The sequence below is a fragment of the Heliangelus exortis genome, chromosome 20, assembly GCF_036169615.1.
Source record: "Heliangelus exortis chromosome 20, bHelExo1.hap1, whole genome shotgun sequence".
Lineage (NCBI taxonomy): Eukaryota > Metazoa > Chordata > Aves > Apodiformes > Trochilidae > Heliangelus > Heliangelus exortis.
This window is the reverse complement of record NC_092441.1, coordinates 6,107,159-6,122,253: the sequence shown is the minus strand read 5'-3', so window position 1 is coordinate 6,122,253 and position 15,095 is coordinate 6,107,159. Positions and strand designations below refer to the sequence as shown.

The 15,095-nt window shown below is 46.4% G+C and overlaps 1 protein-coding gene across 4 annotated transcripts in view; it reads right to left on the bottom strand.

Moving 5' to 3' along the window:
* The window catches only part of TMEM104 (transmembrane protein 104), a 43,201-nt gene that overhangs the window by 17,398 nt on the left and 10,708 nt on the right, over positions 1 to 15,095 (bottom strand). For 3 of the 4 annotated variants that reach the window (XM_071764407.1, XM_071764406.1, XM_071764408.1), the window contains exons 8-9: positions 13,789 to 13,888; positions 12,885 to 12,993 (exon numbers count right to left, since the gene is read on the bottom strand). In XM_071764407.1, the coding sequence (XP_071620508.1) occupies positions 12,885 to 12,993; positions 13,789 to 13,888 (209 nt within the window). The remainder of the gene's footprint in view (positions 1 to 12,884; positions 12,994 to 13,788; positions 13,889 to 15,095) is intronic. The other variant, XM_071764409.1, reaches the window with a different exon arrangement.

Sequence of the window (15,095 nt, the reverse complement as noted above, 5' to 3'; positions counted from 1 at the left end):
TAACTTCTCCCTAAGGAAAAAGTAAGCCCAAATAAGCACCTCAGACATACACCCAAACTTTTCACCTAATGTTTTCCAAGCTCAAGACTCCCCCAGAGAGATATCATTTACAAAGTACTTCATTTACACATGTAATTCAAGCAATCCAAAACCTACAAAGAGCACTGCACCAGTCAGCCCTGCCAGAAATCAAATATGCAGAGCTCCAGCACATTAAAAAGCTCTCACAAGTTCTCCAATTCACCTCTTGAGCTAGCTGAGATGTCTTCTAGGAGCTTATCATTCTCTTCCTAAGCTCCAGCAAATTAACACTAGGCAGAATGAGCAAAGTCTTCCTTGATTAAAGATTTTTCTGCTAGTGAAGTGGTTTCCAGTTAGAAACAAGCAGGTGTACATGGCCAATTCATTGTTAAGCAAGGTAAGGAAATCCTCCCTTTGGCTAAAAAGGAGGATCAGATCTATCAAATTCAGAGAGCTGCAGAGAAAAAAAATGTACTGAGCTTTTGCACAGACTGGTTGGTAAGAGTGGTTCCCTAATTTCTCTCCAAGCTCCTCCATTAGACAGGAAAGACCAGGCTGGTTGTGGAGGGTATGAACATATCCACCAAATAAACACAAAAGACACAAAATTCTTTACTTTTCCTGCCTTTCTCACGCTGAAACACAGCATGAAGATCCTGCAGATTAATGACTAAAAAAAACCAGTGCTTTTCTTTGCTTTTACTGACAATTCCAGTCAGAAAACTAGAAGCCAGTGAGTGGAGAGGAGAGCAGAGCAGCTTGTCACCCTGCATCACACTCTGCTCTGCACACTGGCAGGAGCCATGGGATGGTTTTCAAGTCCATTCCTCTCACCCAGCCAAACCACAGCAGCACAGACACCAAGGTATGGGAGCTTCTCTTAACCACCTGACACCACTTTCTCAGCCTCTGCACCTGTCAGCTCTTAGTATTTCCAAGTGAAAAGCAGGCTGGCCAACTCAAGTCTTCTTGCCCCAGGGCAAACCAGCTGGGGCTTACTAGTGCCCAGAATGTATTTTTATATATATTTAGCCATTTCTAAAAGTATATTTTATTAAAGCTCTTATGTTAAAATTTGGTTACATAACCTTGTTTATTGGCTTATCTCAAAAAAGCACAAGTAAGATCAAGTGTTAATAGGACATCTGGCAGGTTTTATCAGCTTAGTTTCAGGAAAGAGGACCACCAGGAGAGCTCTCAACCCCCCAGTGATGGCCATGGCCAGCTAATGCCAAGAGTCTTTCCTACCATACAAACATGTTCAAAACCCACTGGAGGGCTGTATTGACTAAACAGGTTCCCTATTGACCTGAAGGGCCCATGTATCACTCTGAACCAGTACAGCTCAATAGCTTTCATCTGCTTCCCAGCATGTGGTTTTTACAGGAAAAGCCAATAGGGCTCAGGAAGCACAATTAGCATCCCAAACATCTCTGATTCATGCATGAGATGCAGTAGTTACAGAATTACAGCTACTGCCTGCATATATTTGCAAGAGGACCATCTGAAAAACAGCTTTTTTCGTAACTGTCATCAGAACTTGCTTGTTTTCATGCTCCACAAATTCATCTGTAAGAACTGTGTGACTTTGGTGCTCTCTGAGTAATGAAAGTAATACAGGAACTACTGTTTCTTCTTCCTTCAAAGTCTGGAAACTTTGAGAGGTTGAGCAGGAGCAGGGTACTTACTGGAGCAAAGTGAGACCCTGAAGATATTTACCTTGCCAAATGCAGCAACTACTCCAGGATCAGAACAAGGTTTGAGAGATTTTGAACAACCATTTGTGTGGCACAAGCCTACCATGTCAAGGCAAAGTTAACCAGTGTGTTACCAGGGCTATGATCCCTCAGTTTTAATATAAAGATTGTAAAGAGGTGTTGTAATGCTCTCTCCTTAAATATCTCCCTTTGGGCTGAAGCCCCAAGCACTCTTCCCCATTATTTTTATTTCTCCTCTTCCCCACAGTGGTCTTCACCCTCATTCAGAACCAGAATTCACCCCAAACCAAATCCTTCCTTGGAGACTCTTGCTTCCCCTTGACAGAAGAAGTGCCACCATCTCACAAAAGCTTTATTTCAGCACAGCATCAACTCCACCTCTACAGATATTGATGTTTAGATTTGGTAACTGACAAGCAATAGCTTCTCTTCCCCACAAATAACTCTCCTCTAAAGGGAGGCAAGCTAACATTTAAAAAGAAAGCTACTGGTTTAACCAAATGGATCTCTCTCCTTGGTAGACTTGGACACTTTGGCTGAAAAGCTGAGTTGAATCCTTTATCCAGGACTCCAGGTGGGGAGCATTCCCACAGCAAGACAAGACACCAACAGTAAGATGCAAGCACTACTGAGCAAACACCTCCCAGAGGAAACTTTGCTTGATTCAGTGCTCAGACACAAGGAAAGTCTCCTTGTGCATGGTAGGAAAAAGCAGAGTTTTCATACACACTGTCAGGAGTGGCATTTCTGACACCCATTCTGCTTCTGCTAGACATCCCTGAGCTTAGAGCCATCTCACAGCCCAGATGAGCTCTGGAAGGACAGACAAAAGCATATAATAAAACCAGACTGCACAGATACAGTAATCAAATCAGATGTTAGGAGATCCAGGGACTGGCTGCTCTGTTCCCACCTCAGGAACTCTCCTCTAGAGTTTGTCTAAAGAGACCTCTAGGAGGAAAAAAAAAAAAAAAAAGATTTACCAGCACTGACACAGATCAGAGGTTTTATCTCTGGCTGGAAGCTTGAACCAGACCTATTGTCTTCAGTAGAGTAGCTTCTTATGAACTGCTGTTCTTATTCACATCCTCAGGGAATTTTTTGAGCTGACTTGGGAGATAAATATTAAATGTAAGGTGTTTTTCCCACTCCCATTTAGGTCTCCTAGATAAAGAAAGCAGAGCTTAAAAACATTTCAGAGCCAATTGCAGCTACACCAACACCTACCCACAGCCCCTGGGAGCTCCTCTGTGCCCAGCAGCAGGCTCCAGCCACCTGTGCCAGGACTTTGGGTGCTTTTCAGCTAAAACATGCCAAGGGAAAGGGGTCTCAAGTGCAACATGCTCCCTCTGCCATCTCTCCTCCCCTTCACTGGGGTGACAAGGCCACGTTTCTTGCCTGCATGAGCTCATATCTCAAGCTAGAGAGCCAGATGGCACAGGAGTGAGGGCGGGGATCCAAGCTTTCGGTGGTGAAGCTTTACCCCTTGCAGTGGACAGTACAAATATAAATACATGAAAGGAGTCTGATTGTTCAGGAAGGAGCTTTTTAGAGAGCTGGGAAAAAAAAAAAAAAAAAAAAGCCTAAGATCCACAGGCTCTCAAGGCTGGAGGCAGGGCTGCAGCATGGACCATGCTGATAGGCAGCAAGTTATCAGCAGACAAGTGATTATGAAGGTCTTAAAGTTGGTTGAAAGGGAGATAAACCAGCACAAGAACTGCTCCAAGAAGTTTAGAGGCAAAAGGGATTTTAACCTCCAGATCCCCCGTAGAGTTCAGGAAGTCACAACAGAGGGAGGATGCAACAGCCAGACATCCCACGAGGAATATTTATAGATAAAGAAACAAGGGCAGTTATGGTTGGAGTGCAGCAGGCATCTGCTGCCACAGCAGCTCCAGTAATGAACACACAGCTCCTGGGACACCTGGCAGAGGCTGGAAGTCAGAACTCACACCAAGCACATCAGAGCCATCACCCCCCTTTCTCCCCTGTCTCTGAAGGAATGGAGAGGTAGCCCCCAAAGATCTGACACCTCAGCTGCTGCCAGGATGGTTTGTGCCAGCAAAACAAGCAACATTTCACCCATCCACACCAACGGTACCCACTGAGCTGCCACTCATGATTCCTGTGCCACAGCATTCCCAGAGCTTCTTCCAAATGGAAGACCTTCTGCAAGAGGTGCAAAGAAGGACCTGTATCCCCAAAACTACTTAGGTTAGTGACTCTAGGGATTTCAAATGTCCTAGCCCAACACGGCCCTGCCAACATCTCATGCCACAGCTTGCTTTTGACTGCCCGTCCACAAAACCAGTGAACTTGTCCCAGCTGCTGTCACTGCAAGCTGGGATCTTGCTGGGATCCAACACACCAAGGACCAGGCAGCAAACGAGGAGCCTCTGTGTGCAGCTCTGGAAGGTCAAGGCCAAAGCAGCAGAGGGATGGTCAGGCAGTGCCAGAGGGTGCTGCTCTCCTCTCCCCACCTTTAGTCTGTTTCTGGAGTTGGCCCATCTCTGAGCACCAGGAAATTTTCCACTTTGAAAAGAACACCCTGGAAAAACAGATCTTCCTCCTCTTAAAGTGAAGAAAACAAGGCACAAAGTGTTTTCCAAAAGTCATTCAGTGCAAGGATTGCAGTCCCTGGCACACCTGGGGTGTGCAGGATCAGAGCCAGCAGCAAGCTTGCACTCTCTGGGGTAAATACACTTCCATTATAATTTTTCACAACGAGAGGAAGATGGAGGCCAGCAATAACCCCGAGGTGACAGGCATCTAATTTTTCATCATTGCAGTATTTATGGCACAGCCATTTGCAGCATCTTGTAATCACTTTACCTCCTCCTTGACCCCTGGCTCCCCCTTATTCTGCATCTCCTAATTGCATCCAAACAAGCAAGAGGGAAGCAGCAAAGTGGATAGATACAGGAGAGCTGGATGGTTGGTTTGTGATACTTGGAAGGGCAGCAGAAGAGCTGCAGAGCTAGATCTGGCTGAACCTCCCCCTGGATGAGCTTGCTTTGACCTCCCATGGGCTGTGAAACAGGAGCCTTCCTCCTTCCTGACACTGGGTGACCTTGAGGAGCCATCCCCCACCTCCCCAGTTCATTAGCATGGTAGGAGAGATTAATGAGTTCCTTCCAAGGAAGTGTGAAGGCACAGACACTGCCCAGAATTCCTGCATATTCATAGCCTCTCCTGGCAAGGCATTCATCGTGCCTCCTGAAGCCCCTGGCTTAGAGCACAAAGGGAGGGAGACCTGGACCAGCCATGGATGCAGAGGGGGCCCTGCCAACATCTCATGCCACAAACTGCTCGAGGTTCAGCAAGGATGTCACTCCTGAGGGCCACAGCACAAACTGTGCCTCCACCAAGTCAATATTTTTCCTCTTTACTTTTTGCCCTGCAAACTTCTCAGCTGAGCTCCAGGGGATCCTTAACTGCCCTGGGGATGCCATTTCGGGGACAGCATCATCCCTATCGATCTGTCAGGCAGGAGTCACCCGCAGGGAAAGGAAATGTCTCGCACCTTGTAACTACTTTGCAGGGGCAGAAAAGCCAGAGATAAAGCCCTCTGGCCTGGGGCTAGCAGGGAATCTGCTGATCCCAAACTCCTCCTTTCCCTCCCCAGCACAGCGCACACCAAACTGGTGCAACAGGCTTTGGAGATCAGCTCTGCCTGAGAGCATTATACCGACTTCAACGTAGAAGATAAATCCCAGCTGCATTATTTGTATTTATAGCCCTGCTTACAGAAGCATGAGCCACGTGGGGGATTTGCTGATGTCGTCCAAAAATCCACATTTTTGGACAAGAGTGTCAGTGATCTCACCCAGCCGTAAAGTGCAATTTAGGAGGATGTTAAGAAGTTGCAGACTTATTTTGAAATATAAAAAGTTACCAGTCTGTCCTGCCCCTCTTCTTTCCACAACCTCTGGTAGTGTTTAAGTGTGACAGCCCCAGAGTTCTGCAGCCCTGGTGCTTTCTACCTGTATGTTAAGGAATTAATGAAAATTTCAGGAGAGATCAGGAGTGCTGCCTTGCTGAGTGAAAATGCTGATGCGAATCAGGCAGGCAGCAAGGTCAGACCTCTGTTTAAAAACAAAAGTGGTGGTAAAGCACTGAACAAAATACTGGAAAATAGGCTGTTAAGAAAAAGGCTGGTATTGCATCTCCCAGGGAAGTGCTTAGCTGACTTAACAGATCTTCTCCAACTCGGATTTCTAGGATGCTGTCACTATCATTGCATGAAATAACACTGCACAGGGGAAATGTATTTATACTTATTTTGTACTGACATGTTCTGAAAACGAAAGATCTGAGAGTCTGCTGGAACAGTCAAGTCCAAAGGAATTTTAAAAGGCCCTTTTTAAACCCTTACAACTCGGTGCAGTGGGCAGGTGATCACAAACAGATACCAGATCTGACACCTGCCCTGCTGTGAAAAGGTTGGTTTCCAATATCAGGAGACAACAATGTCAGCTTGAGTGCTGTGCTGCCCCAGTGAGCTTCCTCCAGAGGACAGCTTTATTTAGGAAAAGCAGCAGCATGGCCTCCCAGCCTCGCCAGGGTGGCTCTGCTGGGCATTAAAGCCAAATAAATGGTGTTGGTGAGTTTGTAACTTGCAGAAAGTCCCCAAAAGCAAAGAGATAAACTAGAGCCTTTTCTTTTCCCACTTTGTTTAGCTGGTTTGCTTCCGAGGCTCATGCCCACATCCACATAACTCAAACCAAGCACCAAAGTGTGCAGAAAACTCTTCTGTGGGGAAGCCAAGTGCCTCAAGAAGCTCATCAGAGGTCTCTGCCCATCACACCAGCCACCTCACTTCTCTGAAGGGCTGGGAGCACTGCAGCACATCTGGGCAGGCAAACACCCAGCAGCACAGCACCCTTCCCTTCCACACTGCCCTTGCCAACCAGCTGGTGATGGCAGGGGGAAGGATTGGCCCTTTGGAAAAGCATCCAAGTGAAAGCATTAAGCTCCACTTAAGGAAAAAAAAACCCACTTCTCATTGAACAGACAGCTCTGCACAGAACACACATCCCAGCCCTCTGCACCATTGATTTTCCTGTGAAAAGAGACAAGTTAATCCTTTAAACTTAGTTGCTTCAAACTGTGCTCTTAAAATTGCTTCACTGTAGTACCTAAAGCTCACTCCTACCCAGCCCCAGCAGCAGAGGCCAAGCCCTGCCTTCTGGCTGATCCTTCTTTACTCAAAAAGTGATCAGTTACATGGAAAGCAAGCAAAAACAAAAACCAAAAACACACACAAAAAAAAACCCCAAAACAAAACCCACAAAAAACCCCAAAGACAAAAAGAGAAAAAAAAAAAGCAAACAAAAAAACCACACACCATAAGCTGAACTCCAGCTCCTGGGTCACCAGTACAAGTTTATATTCCATTTCACAACACTGCACTCCTCCTGCCAGGTCAGGAAAAACACTTATTCACAAGGCCAGTTGTTATCTGAAGTTACCTTCAGGTGCTTTAGGAAACACAAGGGTTGTGGGAAACTTCAGAAGAGAAAGTTATCTGTCACAGGCATATGATGAGTGAGCAAAAGAATTTATTGACAAGACCACGTAAGAAGAATGGACCAGGATGAAGGAGGCAGGATTTATGCTGTGTGCCAATTTCAAGCTTATTAGTTTCACAATAAAAAATAGCTGAGTATTGCTTTCCCATCCCACATCCAGGCACCATTTATTTTAAACAAACTTGGCTGCTGGTCCTTCAGCCACGTCAGAACAAAGCAGCAACTTCACTGACATTACTTTTTGGAAGCTGACTAGATGAGAGGCAGCAGAAGACTCCAATCAGCTCCTGAGACCAGGCTTTTAGCCAAGCCAAGCTGTATTTCAGAGGCACCTGTAGCAGTTACAGCTATTGATATTTATGCTTAATGCAGTACTAATTCCTCTGCTGCCACAGCAGTGGCTCAAAACTCAGGTGCCTGCATATACAGAAATGCTGTAATATTCTGGACCCATGAGAGGCTTTTCTTTATTCTGAAGGCTTGCAGAACTGCATTATGCACAGAAGTAGCAGCTGCTTTTTTTGTATATTTGTTTCTATTTCTGTATCAGAATCATAAAATGCACCAGTGCCTTTGTGGTAGGGAATGTAATGTAGAATCTTTGGCAAGGAGGTCTCACCATTAGTAACTTCTTACAGGATATGCATGGTGAGATGCTAATAGTGCCCAGTCCTGCTGCATCCCTACTATAAGCTGAGGTAACCTGGAACTATGCTACAGTTTAAGCAATTTATTTATAAATAAGATGATGGCTTCACACCAGCAGGTGTGTAAAATTCCATCAGTTTTCCTCCTCCCTTTTCCCCTGGCTCACCCTGGGAGCCCAGGCCAACCACCCCAAACTTTTTTGATTGATGTGCTGTGAAATCAACCCTCCCTGCTCCAGCCACCTTCCCCACAGCTGGTTCTCAAGGTCTCTAGACACAGGGACCTGTAAGAATAAATATCCAGGAGACAGCAGCTGTGACACATTTAGTACCGGATGCTGCTGTGGGGCACAGCTGAGGGAGAGAGGGCAGAGGAGAAGCACTTGCTGCAAAGGGAACAAGTGGAGCAAACCCAGGTGTCCTTGGGAGAAGTGCTCTGCTTGCAGCACTGCTCCAGCTCCATTTCTCCAGCTCCCAGATGGCAAGAGACAGCTTAGATCAAGCACGGATGTTCAAGCACTGCTGTGAGGGCTCCTTTCGTATCACTGCTGGGAGGTAAAAAATAAAACACAAAAAAAACCCCAAGCCCCCTCAACAAAGCAAAGCCAGAAGACATCCACGGGCAGAGAGGCCACCTGAGTGAACAAGCTGATAAAACTATCCTGGTGCAGGCAAGCCTATCTGGAAAGATTGGTTTTGACAGCAAAAATCCCAAGTCCCTTTACCCAGAGCAGAGGGTGCATCACACACACACACACAGGAGTCAGGGAGGAGAAACGCTGAGGAGGGAGGCAGAGCACGTAGAGCAGCAGCACACAGGCAGCTCCAGCCTGCACCCGCCGAGGGCCGGGAGCTGAGGCAGACGGGATCGACATCACCACTGATCAGTTCAGCCTCTGCATTTGCCGATTAAGTTCTGCTGGCACCGAGCACTTGTGTCCTCACAGCACCTCCTGCTCACCCCCCTGCCCCGCCTCCCGCTGCTGCAGCCCGGCCCTGCTCCGGTGCCCGAGTGCTGCGATCAGAGCATCGGGCTGGGGTGACATTGTCCCCCTCCTGAAGAGGGACAGTAAGAGCCCGCGAGCCCGCTCGTTTTATTCACCGCACAAGCACGTTTCCAACTGGGATAATCTCCATTAAACCATCTGCGCTCCCATCCTCGCCCGGCCCGCACCCGCTGGGCTGCCCGCGTTACTGCAGCATCTGCGAACCCGCACGGGCGGATGCCGCCTCCCTTTCCCCATCAGCTGAAAAACCAGCAGAGACTCAGACGGAACAGATGCACCTGGGCAGCTCTGACACGCCACCCAGCCAGGCTACCAGGAGTACTTGTGCCAGTGTCTCCTCTAAAAGGCATCCGGCTTCCCCTGGGAATCGAAGCCGTTTCCCTCCCATCCCATCCCGGGTGGGACGCGTCCCCCCACCTTGCCAGGAGGAGGGGTGGGAAGAGAGGAGGTTTTAGCAACAAGGGCTGCCCTGGTGCAGGGGACAGACTCTGCTTGCCAGGTCACGAAAGCACTTTGGATCAGAGGCTCTGAATGGCTGCTGATCCCCAGGATTTAATCTCTTACTTATCTCAGTATCTGCTTTCTAGAAACCAGGACCATCACGTCAGATCCCTGCATCTCGGGAACAGAAAAATGAGGAAGTGCTGGGATGAGAGATGGGAAACTTAAATCTGCAGCCCAGACAGAAGGTGCCCAGCTGACCCTCCAGCCAGCGTGACAGAGCAACTGCTCTGAAATGTGGATTCAGCTCGGAAAGAACTTGACCCTGTCCTCAGCAGTGGCATCGAGACAGCCCAGGGACTTGGGAGCCACTTCAGCTCTCGAGGACACGACAGCCTGGTGAGGGATCTGAAGCAAAGGCAGGAGAGGCATCGATCTGCTGGAACTGTGATCAGTGCTGGCCTTCAGCAAGGTGATGGGGACAGCTCACACACACCTTGTCCCAGCCCTTCTGCCCCGCATGGTCCAGCCCCGGGACAGCATGGCAAGGCTCACCTTCCACACCTCCTGGGACTCCTACGGCCCCAAAGAGGAAGCAAGTGTTAGCAGCAAGAGATGGGACAGAAGCAAAAGGCTATTTTGGTATTCCCTGCACTTGCCTTCAATTATTAATGGCAAGCCTGTATTTTCCTAGGCAATTTACAAACAAGAAGCAAGATAACCATTTGTTCAAAGGTTAATAGGGGCCTAGTGGTCTCTGAAGACTCAGGCAAGTCACACTTAGGTATGAAATTCTGGAGCAGCAATAAAGATGCTGCACAGACAACCAAGTCTCAAGAGAAGGATTTAATCTGTCTAAATATTCTCATTATGTACATAGTTTTCAGCTTTCATTCACACTGATCTGAGCAGAGACAGCTTCCAGAGGCCTTTTTGCACGATAAACCCTGAAATAGGATTTTTGCATCAGTCATTATTTCTCTCTCTACCCCCTCTATTTCTATCTCTACTAATAATCAGTCATTATTTCTCTCAAAGAGTCAATGTTTGAAATGGTTTTTGTAGTAAAGAAGACAGGACATAGGGAGAGCAAGTCGACAGGAGGAAGGCAGCACTGATCTTTGGCAGACTGGTGGTACTTGGCACAGGAGAGCTCCCATTGGCAACATTTTCCCAGAAAACCTCAAATAGATTATTTCTCCTGATAGTCCAGAAAAAGGCTTTCTGTGGGGCCACACACAGAGTAAGAAATATAACACTACATGCAGAGACCTGCTTCACTGGCACAGGCAAGAGGTTCCAGTTGCATCCACGCATCTTGCTCCCTAAAAATCACTTAAGCCTAAATACAGTACTAAGATGAGGTGAGAAAACTAGTGGCAGGCAGCTAGGACAAAAGGGCTGATCCAAGAACTCAGCCGCTTTCTTTTGGGATCACAGTGTCCATCTGTCCCCTTGCCTCAGGGGAACCCAGCCTGCAAAAATAGACCTTGTTTGTCCACTGAAATGTGGAACCTGAATCATTCCAACGAGCGAGAATTCAGAGAAGAAAAAGTCAAGAAAACAGAGCAAGTTCTCTGGGTATGATCCCTTGGGGATAAGAGGATAGCTTTGCTTTTGATGGATCTTGGCCCTCCTCACTTTTCTGTTGCCTTTTCCCTTCAGAAAGGCAAGTTTCAGATTTTATTGCACATTCAAGACTTCTATACACAAGAAGCTTAGACAAAATTGGTAGAGATTGCTATTACTTGCTGTTAATTTTTTTGCTTTAAGTCAAATGACTTCCTACTCCTGCCCTCCCAGCCCCAGGTTTCTCTCAGAAAATTTAAGAGCTTTACCAACTGGTCACTATCTGTCCAGGACAGGGGGAAAAAATATTAACCAGCACAGTCTCTTCAGAGGCAGCTCAAACCTGAAGACTGTGTCAGTGCTGTGGGTCTGAATGTTTTATGAATTATTACATCTTTTACCCCTCTCTAGGAAAGTCCTCTTTTTTGATTTCTGGAGAATAAAAAAAAAAAACCACACAGATCAAGCAATAGTGGGACCAGCAGAGCTGGAGGTGGAACAATTACCAGTTTGCTCCCATATTCATTCAGGAAAAGTCCTAAAGTCCTTCACAAAATCCCAAAACTGAGGTAATGCTGACACCAGTCTTCCCAACACAGAGACTGTGGGTTCCCCCCCTCACTGGTACATTCTCCCACAAACAATCCTTCTCTGTTTCTGAGGGGAAGCAGAGAAAAGCACTGAGGCCTTCATCTTAATTACTGAGCAGGGAAGGATTAACCACTACCAAAGACTTTGCAGATATTTATTCTCCAAATCCACAAGACAAGCAGAGGGAAAAGCTCCTCTGAGAGTTATGTACACAGACGGCAAGTCTAATGCTTACACAGTCTTAATTTTTAAATTTTTCACATCCTAACAACAATTAACTTCATGAATTATAGACATAATATCCAAGAGATGCAGGCAGTAATTAATGCATGTCTGCCTCTTCTGACTACCTCCTTCTGCTGGGTCAGGGAGAGTTATTGAAATTCAGGAAGGAAATCTTCAATCTTCCTGAAGTTTTAAAGAAACGGATTGAGACACAATTTTAAAAAGCAATAATATTTCTCTTAAATAATTAACTAGGCTTTGACATTCTCTAATATTTCTGAGGCCCAGCTCTTACTTTTGCAATAATGCTGGAACAAGTGCAGTCAGGGATGTGATTCACTGCAGGTACAAAATGTACTAAACTGCAAAATTGCTTCAAATGGTCTTTGCCCCTTGATTTCTCTGCACACACACAGCTACCTTCAGACCTTTTTCTTAGAATTCTCACCTAGATGCTTAATAGAAGCCATGCTATACAGCACTTTCATATCCCCCTCTTCTCATTTTGCCCTGTTGACATCTGTCCCCAGGTATGAGCACTCAGTTGTCCCCAAGCTCAGAAGAAGCAGTGTACCATCCTTTGGGAACAACCTTGATTTCACAGCAGAACCACAGCACAGTAATAGATGCAATAGACAATCCTAAACTAGACAGAAAGCCATTACTAAGGCAGCATAGAGCATTGGATCTTGTTTAAGTGCCACGTTTCCATCATCTCTCAAAAAGCAGATTCTTCTGCAGCATAAACAATTTTACTCACATAAAGAACACACTTGAGAGAGCTTAATACACTCCAATATATTGACAGCAATTACCTCAAAGCAACAATCATGCAGCCACTCTACTGAAAAGAAAAACCCACCCTTTGGCATGGACAAATCACCTGCTTAAACATATAAAACTACTCAACCTGAAGGACAGAACTCTGCTTAAACTTAAAACCTTAAGGATCATTCTTATGGCTACCAAAAGTCAGCCATGTCACCAAGAACACAGGGGGATATTTGGCCAATAGGATCAGGCTGAACCAAAAGCTTCACTCAAACCACATTATCCCTACAGAAAAAAAAATCCCTATCCATGAGAAGCAAAGGTTGAAAGGAAATATTGGTCATCCCAGTTTCAGAAACTCACCAGGTACAGTCTGTAAGCATCAATACGACGAATTGGCCCCCAGCACTTGTCTGTATCATTGTACTTTGTGCCATCTCCAACACTGCAGGAATGGTTGCCAGTGGCACTGCTGGGAAAGGAGGGAGAAACAAAAGACAGTAATTAACTCCTAGCAGATGTCCTCCCCTCTCCTGCATTCAAGAAAGAAGAATGAACAGACACCTGAAGTGTCCATTCTTCCTCTCCCTCCATGAACACCTTCTCTCCATGCCCTTTCTGGATTGTGTAACAGAACAAGTCACTGAGTACCATACATTTAAAGGCAAATTCTTGAATTGCCTGCAATTTTTTCTACAAATTTGGTCATTTGGTCATCAAGTTAGCAAGCTTAGGTCATATATAGATCACTGACATTTTCCATTTCCAAGTCATGAGTCCAAAATCCAGCCCAGATTTGATCAAATCAATCTCCTTCATTATCTTTTTTTTTTTTTTTTTGAAGAAACAGGTCTCAGTTGTGATGTCCACCATGTGATGTCACCACTTGCTGGTCACAGGTCTGACAAGCATCACACACCTCTCAGCTCTTACCCAAAGGGACAGAGAAGCTAAAATACTGCACAGGTTATTGCAATCCAACTAGAGCAACAAGTCCCATGTTGGCAAGTGCTGATGCTGGAAGTACTTCACACCTGAGGACTCATCTGAAATCAGGTCAGCCACTTTTGAGCCAGGCAGCAGGCACTGGCTGGGGAATACAAAGCAACTTCACCTTCCCACCCAAGTGATGAGCTGTCCTTGAGTCATTTCTCCTCTCCCTTCTTCAGAAAGCAGGGATGACCCCAGTCAGACTTATCACCCCATCAAACCCCAAAGCCTGTGCTCCCCTCTGTGAGCACACAGCCCCACAGCACTCAGCACTTACCAGGTCACCTGCATGAGAGAGACTGGGACAGCTGCAGCGTAGATTGCCAGATCCCCATAGAGGTAAATGATGATGCAGAAATAGAAGAGGTTGACACCCACTGCAGGAAAAGGAAATACTGTACAGAAACAGCAGAATACACAGGACCTCTTGAACTCTGCCCTTCAAACACACCATTTTTTCATAAATAAAAAATGGTCTTTAATAAATCACCATTTGCCTCCATAGGTCACTTCTTTCTGCAGCAAACTCCCCCCATGGGTCACATCAGTTTAGGGACCTCAGGCACAGCACAGGGAGGGAGGGGACATGACATGTCCCACAGCTCAGCTCTGCCTCCTTCAATACCTGTCCCTGACACTGGGACCTCTGGCTCCAGCTCATCCTCCAGTTGCTGGTCAGGACCAAGAGGTCTCACCCAGGTCATTCACCAGATGAAGCCACAGGCAAACCCCAAGCTGATGCTCACAGACTTGGTGGGAGCACAGTCTGGTGAACAGGGAAATGCAGAGAGAAGATGCTTTAAGCCTCTGAAGATTCCAAACCCTCTGCTTGCAAACCTGCAGGGCTGTGACATTAGGGATTTGGCCCCACAGAGCTCAGGTTCCACAGGGCTGAAATGGAGCTGCTGTGGAGATTCCTTACCAACAGCAACTTGAGCCAAAGCAAAGCTGCAAAGCTTTAAACTCTGTTTCTGTCATCCTCTTAGCACCCTACTGCCTCAGTGTACACTGTTCCTGCCCAACACTGTTCCCTTGGATATGTTTAGTTTTTTTTGAAAGCTTGCCCCTGTCTTCACCTGAGATTTAAAAAAAAAAGGCCTTACACAAGTTAATTGGGTGCACAGAACAGCTTTACTGGGGTACCATAAAACACTGCTGCAGAGGGCTAAAAGCTACTGGAATAAATACGTGCTTGGTGAGACCCTGTGATTCTTTTGTTCCAAGCAAGTCAGGGTAGGTATCACCAAGGAAAAAAAAAACAAAGCTGGAAAGTATTTTAGTTCAGAGACAGGTGAGCTACAGAAAACATTGAGGAAGTTAACAGTGCAGGAAAACTGCTCAAGGAACCTGCCCATAGTTTCAAGCTGTGGTGCCACCTGATGCTTAATCCTAATGCAGCTTGGACAAATGGAGTCACCTCTCCCAGCCTTGCATGTGACAATCCTCAAAAAAGGACAGAATTCCTGCAGGAGTGCAGACTGCTGTCTCTGTAGTGCTTGTATACCCCAAAGTTTTACTCTGTTTTGCAATCAAAGTGCCCCTGGATCTCTGGATGTCAGGAAACATTAATAGGCATTCTCCATC